The following is a 7,592-nucleotide window of genomic DNA, read 5'->3' as shown; positions in this document are numbered from 1 at the left end:
TGACCGGAAATGTGACTGTCTGGTTGACGTGTTCGTTGACGAGACGCAGCATGGTGCCGATCTGATCCCGACTGTACTCTCCTTCGGTGATGTTCCCGCCGTAGTTGGTTGTCCAGCCCACGGAGAGCACGGCGCGCGGGTGCTTCGCCCCCAGGGTTAGGAACTTTAAGGAATCTACAGGGGTGGTGGTAGCGTTCACTGGACCCGGTAAGATGTCTGCGTTCAGCCATAAGGGGAAGGAAATCTGGAATACGTGGATATGTTTGGTCAGTTTGGTTAGCGTTTCTCGTTAAATCTATTATCAGAAACTAGTTAGGTTTACATTTTAAATACGTGAACAAATTCATAGTAACTACGTCGTTACATAATTTGTGACCGTGGTCAATTTGTTTAAAACTTTATAAAACGAAATTCTTCTCATTGTTACTTATCAAAGAAGAAATCAATTCACGTCTATTCATTCAATCTAGACGCCACCATATCTATGAAAATTCATGACTCTTTGAATTACGCTCGTTAAATAATAATTGCTTTGGGCACATTTAGGCAATAAAAATCAGCCGCTGGCAACTCCTGTTCCGACATTGACAGATGGCAAGCGAACATAGCTCCTGTCACTTCGTAATAAGCACTACAAATGACAATTAAATGCACTGTGTTGCTAGTTAAATAATTTTGTACTTTGGTAGTTTGTCTTACGGCATAATTCAGGTTGAATTTGTTACCCGAACCGCTAATTTAGAAATGACGAAGTGTGTGAATTGTTTAAATTATGTGTATCTAAGTGTTATTTCTATTACAATTTGGAGAACTTGTCTATGCAACAAATTTTTAACAATAATTATTATAATGTAGAAGTAAATGAAAAATTGCATTGAAATGGTTAAGGTATCTGTATTTGTATTTGTATTTATCTTGATTTTTTTTACTGGTTACTTAATAATATTAAAAAGATAGGATCAAAGTGTGTCCAAGATAAAAGTAGATTAAAGTTCTTAGAAAGTCCAGTGCAGTCTAAAAACCTCAAGCGCTATGAAGAACTACGAACTAGTCATGCTTGTCAATGTCATAAAATAAATGGTTATAAAGATTGATATTAAACAATTGTAATTAAGATTGGAACTATAAATTTTATGCGTTTGTAATTGGGTTTAATGCCATCATAAAATTACTTTTATTACTGATGTCCTTTAGCGATGTTTATAGGGAACATATCTATATCTATACTATTATAATAAAGCGTAAACACACACTTCTTTGTTGCCTAAGATGTCAGCAATCACAGCATGTTTTTAAATAATTCTTTTTTAAATAAAAAGCCCTACACTTACGTCACGCTTTAGGCTATATATTTTCACGCCATTTAACCTAGGATGTAAATATTTTGGATAAAAACCCTAATGTGGGAAAGAGACCATAACTTGCTGCCAACATCAAGGACGCAAGGTTTCCATCGTCATGTCATTTTGACATTTGCAATTGATAATTTGACATATGTAAACAATAAAACAAAATTTTTATATTTCAACGCGGATGAAGTCGCACGGGAACAGCTAGTTTTAAGATAAAAAAAACTCAATCCATTGTCTACAGAGAAGATAAAGATGGCACAGTTACGTAAGTTCGACTAAAATCTTACTGATTGAAGCTATTTAAACGCCTTACTAGTTTCGGCCTTTTGTCGTAATCTTTAAGACGTGGCTAGAGGATATCTTTCATTAGGCTGTTACATAAATTGCATTTTCATTTACCCTTTCAGAAGAATAACGAACAGTGATACTTTTCTTGTAAATAATGCGTACCTCTGGCTTACTGAACTGTGCAATTTGATCCTGTGATTTCTCGAACGCTTCAATACTCTTGAAATCGAGCTTGACGCCTTTCTGTTTCGGGTTGCCGTTGTTGTACTGTGCTACTGCGGTCAGGAAGTCGCCCAGAGTTAGGTCCGAAGTGGTAGCCGGTGGGTGCGCCATGACAGGGATCGCAGGTCCATCCTTACCAGTAATGTGACCTAGGACTATATCTGCTTCTAGCATGGAGACATCGCCTGAAAATATTCCTATTTTATTAACATTTCATATGATTATAACGTCCTTATCAGAAAGATTTTCTATTGCTGAAACGTGCAAATACACGGAAAGAAAAATTCAGAAAGGTTTTTTTAATATCTGATTAACAATTGCTTCGAAATAATGTTGCATTACACATTTCTTAAATGTAAAAAATACTAAATAATGTTAAGTGATACGGAATTATGCATAAAGTTTATGTTATGTCAATTATTACTAAAACATATTGTTTTCTATGAATTGGCCAACAGTAGTCGATAAGGATTGCAGGAGATTCGCCTGATCAATGATCTTGCTACATATTCTTCCTGGTCTGAGTAAATCTATTGTTCTAAGTCGTATCGTTTGCGGCCGAGCTTCGAACTACGTTCAGTTTTAACTCCCGGAGCCTAAATCTGTCACAATAATTGTTATTAATTGCTCACAGTTCTGGGAACGAGGCGTTCGACCGGCGAAAGTGGACACAGTCTGATGGAAGTCAACTGTTTAACTCAAAATCATTGTTTTGTTTTGCATTCACTTGTCATTCTCTCACAGAGGCGAGAATAACAAATAAGCTAGACATGTTGAAAAATAGCAGAGGTTTTATGATAAAATGTTAAAAGTAAATTTATAAATCAGCTATAGTATAAAATACCGTAAAAATAAACCTATTTGTTGTGTGGCAATAACAGAAGCAGGTAATGTTAATGTCGTTCAATCGTATTGTATAGCTGTAACCACATACTCTGTGGTCCGATTTGCTTATGTAACTTGAGAACAATCCTGCTTATAAACACAACATTGTTTCCTTACATTACACAGTTCGTATGTTCGTTCAATGACTTGTGCGTATTTAAAATGATGCTATTTTGTATTCGAAACCACTTACTAGAAAAGAAATTCTTGGAGACGGTATGCCTTCTTTATGAAGTCTAGAAAATTATTATTGGGTTAGAGTTTCCATAAACATAATACTGTGCCACTTACTAGCTAGAGCAGCTTCTAGATAGGTCTTATTGTTAACTGCGTGGGCCCAGGTCACTGTTGTCAGGTTCTTCATTACTTCTTCCTCTGCAGCAATTGGAGCGGCTGAAAAAATACATCCACGTTAAAATATTTAATTATATTATTAAAGTTTCAAAATATGATAATGAGTATTAAGATTATTATTCAAATACACATATTGTGTTAACTACCAATTTTCCTAATATAAATAATAAAGCAATTAGTAGAATTAAATTTGTGCTACTGGCAACACCGAACGCTGTCATAACAAAACATGACAAAACAATTTTATCTTGTGTTTAATTTAAGCGTACTGTAAATATTAATAACACAAACCTAATTCGATGATTTAAAATCACGTAAACGGTTAGTTAAATTAAACAAACCACTTAACAAAGTTGTACAAGTAAGTTTTCCAGTGAAAGTAATTTCTGCGTTTTGTTATGTCAAAATACTTTGCGGCCAAGTTCGAAACTCATGACAGATTATAAAATGCGCAGAATATAAAAATGGCGCCAGCTGTACAGTTTTTATTCATAAAAGTTGTATTTTATTAATATTACAATTAATGGCTAAAGAAGTTTTAAACCTATACTAATAGTAACATTACTTTTTTGATTTCTTTTAGGTAAATGCAAATGAAATTCTCAATGTAATGCAGAACAGAAGTAACCTGATGATTTTATGACTTAGACTTCAAAGAGAGTTGCAAATCTAGTTCGAGTCAATATAAACAAAGTCTAAGGCGATCGTAATAGCGACGTCCAGATGGAATTATTCTTTGATGTATGTTTTGTGGTAGTTATGAAAATTAGTTATTGAGGTGGAATGTTTGTGGGGTATTTTTTTACAATTTTAACGAACGATTTATTTTGATGAATGGAATGAAAAAGGTTTTTGATAAACTGTTATAGGGAAAATTTTATTTAAGAAAAAAAAATATGTTGAGAAATTGCTCCAAGCCTATTACGATAACTTCTATAATTGCATTTTCAACTGTAATTCGTACTAATCAAATCAGGAAATATTCTGAATTATTATAATTTGTATTTAAGTGGTAATGGTTAAGTTCAAAGGCGTCTGGAGTTTATTTATCTGTGGCTACTCATTGACAGCAAAGGCAAAGGCAATGTAAACGCGCTGCCACGAAGATATGAAACATTCGCTCTTTGCTCTTCGATGCTTATCTCATCCGGAAATTCCTTGCAAATTGACGTTGTTACCATTATTTTTTTATTATTACGGACAGTCCTAACATTTTAAAATAAATTTCACTATTATAAAAACTATTTCATATAATTGTAATTGAAATTACAACTGTATCAATTCTTTACTTATATTTTATTTTATCTTTAATTATTGATATATTAAATAACTTACGTAAATACGTCGACACCAAAATTCGGTAACCTGTAACGACGATTTATCCGTCATAAAAGTAAAATTTCCAGGTGAATTTAATAAAAAATCGAATTTTCTATAAAGTAACCATTGCAAAATTCCAAAATCATAAATAAAAACAGTTAAAGCCAAGTAAGTATTTATATCGTTGTTCTGTTTATCCAGGAATTGCAATAATATGAGGTGTTCCTATATGCGTTGGTGCATATCTCGGAGCGAGGTTATATTTGCATTGTGTGCTGTAATTTCTTAGTAGCGAGCATCGTGCGCGCAATTTTCATTCATTAACTAATCCGGCGTGACATTGTATCTCGCTGCAGATTGCTCTAATAGTCATATCTTTTAATTTAATTCAAGGACAACGGACAAAAATAATAAAAGCTAACCAAAGTATACCGAATTACTATATTCGAATACTACATTTTAACTGTAAATAAATTAAATCTGATACTGATAAGTCGCACACTAATTATCCTCTAGAAAGACAAGAAAAATGTCTATCGATATTCGAACAAGGTTTATTAGTAAAAAAAGTGTCAGTTGAACTTAGATTTGACTGGTTTCTTTTACCAAGAAAGGAAAATCAACACATAAACTACGCAGTAACGACGAAAGGAGGAAAATAGTGAAGTTGTGATACTTGGAAATGCTTAGACATTTACGCTAAATTACATGTATTTAGGTTATGTTAGTAAATTAAATAAATGTAGTTTGTATTATATGACATTGCTATATAAAAAAGCGTGATTTTATTCTGTGAAATTCACGATATTTTTACAATGTAATATAGCTTAGGCTTAACCGTTATATTGTTATTTAAAAATGGCAAAACGAAAATGAAAGGAATTTTTCGCATTTATAATTTACAAAACATGCTTAATTTCACTCTATCTTTTTAAAATGCTGCATTTAATCGTCTTCCAAGGATTTTTTATATCAACTAGTAATGAAGGTAGACTTACCTATCACAGCCATAAGCAAATAGAATATCATGGTGATGGCTGGTGTCGACGCTTAGAGCATATTCGTGTCCTGGGCTCGGGTATCTTGTGCCGGCGACAGGACGCGCCCCACCTGCTGATTGCTAAATTGCCCAATTGCCGGGTGACAGGTTGATTGCTGTAGATGAATTGATTTGAAGACGCACCAAGGACTAAGAGGGATACAAAGAGAGACGTTTATCTGATAAACATTGGTAACACGTGGCTTTACTCGTTTGTTTTCTATAATTTAGTGATGATGGTAGAAAGTTGCTGAATACTGATGGTCTGCCCAAATGTTCTGCGATTTAATCATTACTTAAGTTTTCTAAGTTATGTGAAGTCAGATTATGAAATAAGTGTTAATGTGTACAGTACGAAATGTGTTTTAATTGCTTTGCATGAAAGCAGTATAAAAATATAAGAATTTTTTAACATAAAGCTATAAAGAAATCCTTCGACAACACACGTATATAGATTGGCTTTTGCGCAGTTTATTTCGTGTTTGCTGTATTTAAATATTTTTAACATGAAAGATATATATAGTTTTATATATATGTATAAAAACTATATCTTTTTTTATCGTTACGATAAGTTTGTTGATAACACGATCTTAGTTTCAAGTTCAAGTCTGTTGAAGTCGACGTTTATATGCTATCTATTGATATTTTCTCAAAACTTCAGAAATAAAACCCGTAGTAGAGAAATAAAACTAGAAAACTGTTTTAAAATATATTTATTAAATTCTTAACCCATATTATCAAAAACTTTTCTCACAAAACATATCAAAAATACATTTAATTTTGTCACAAAAGCGTAGAAAATCCGTTCATACAAAGCATTTCGAAATGTTTTTTTTTTATTATTTTTTAACTGCACTGAAGTTCTAGTGGAATGTATTTAACATTTGAATTGTTTAAAAAAAAGATTGGTTTATATTTAAATAAAAGATAATTGTCTTTTACACCAACTAAATTGTTCATTTCTTTACACAATTCCACATAACGTAAGCTTACACAATTCCGAATGAGATATATACAATATATTACAAAAATAACCTAATAATTTACGATGTTTTAATGAATTTTGAAGCTTATTGAAGTTGGATGTGATTTAAATAGAATTTGTTATTCTAATTTCCCTTACAGTGAAAAGAAAGGGAAAAAATCAATTTCTTTGTTTAAGATAATGACAATACAATAATTTAAATGTTTATGCTGAATTAGCGCCTGTTAATAAATGACGGCAATTATACTGATAGAACTTTATTTGCAAAAATTGGACACTTAACAATAAAATGATGTATTAAGAAATCTTATCACAGAGAAATCTTATCAAAGAAATTGTTTTATTGGAAACATTTATCTTAAAGATATAAAATGAGACAATATCATGCCTTAACCTAAAATTCAAAGGAAAATTATTGTGTAATGGATTTTTAAATTCTTACAATAAAGTATACTATTTATAGCATTTTTTAATTAATATCATTAATGGCAATTATATTAAAACTATGATTAAACTGATATTTGATTCTTATTTGTCAGTAACAAAAGTTTTAATAAGTTGTTATTTTCAGTAACCGTTTATAAAAAATAAATATATCTAAATGCATATTAAGAAATGTGTGGTAAAATGTTAAAAAATGTATTTATTTGTTCATTCACTTTTTATTTTATTTACAATACAAGTATAAATTCATAAAAATACTCTTAAATTAAACATCCTACATCTTACTCATGGCTTAAAAATATAAATGAGAGAGCTATAGCATAATAGCTGTAATTTGTCTAAAAATCTGAGATCCAGTCTAACTTTCAAATAACTTTTCCATCTAAAATATATCTAATTACTAACAATTTTCCATGAGTTAATTCTAACCTAAAAAGTAAAACTGGCACTTAATTTTTATTGATTATGAGAAAAAATATAAAAGCAAATGATTCGGACTGTAATTTTGATTCTATAAAACTTGTTTACTTTTTAATTACAAATTAACAGTTATTAGAAATAAAATAATATTGTCAAATTATAAAGGGCAGGATTACTATTATAGGCGCTGGATGGCGAAAATTTCTTGCGCCTCTAACACTCATTGGCTGTCGGCCATTTTATCGTACTGGTAGTGTACACTTAAAAATATCACAATAATATA

General features: G+C 31.4%; 1 protein-coding gene across 1 annotated transcript in view; it reads right to left on the bottom strand.

Moving 5' to 3' along the window:
- LOC106111481 (protein FAM151A) overlaps nucleotides 1-5,877 on the bottom strand; it is a 17,236-nt gene extending 11,359 nt beyond the window's left edge. Inside the window, exons 1-5 of the mRNA XM_013293600.1 lie at nucleotides 5,420-5,877; nucleotides 4,437-4,466; nucleotides 3,039-3,140; nucleotides 1,803-2,047; nucleotides 5-244 (exon numbers count right to left, since the gene is read on the bottom strand). Coding sequence (XP_013149054.1) covers nucleotides 5-244; nucleotides 1,803-2,047; nucleotides 3,039-3,140; nucleotides 4,437-4,466; nucleotides 5,420-5,450 — 648 coding nt within the window. The 5' untranslated portion in view covers nucleotides 5,451-5,877. The remainder of the gene's footprint in view (nucleotides 1-4; nucleotides 245-1,802; nucleotides 2,048-3,038; nucleotides 3,141-4,436; nucleotides 4,467-5,419) is intronic.
- Between the last annotated feature and the right edge of the window lie 1,715 nt (nucleotides 5,878-7,592).

Source organism: Papilio polytes, unplaced genomic scaffold (assembly GCF_000836215.1).
Source record: "Papilio polytes unplaced genomic scaffold, Ppol_1.0 DF824158.1, whole genome shotgun sequence".
In the NCBI taxonomy this organism is placed as follows: domain Eukaryota; kingdom Metazoa; phylum Arthropoda; class Insecta; order Lepidoptera; family Papilionidae; genus Papilio; species Papilio polytes.
This window is presented reverse-complemented; position numbering and strand designations above follow the sequence as displayed.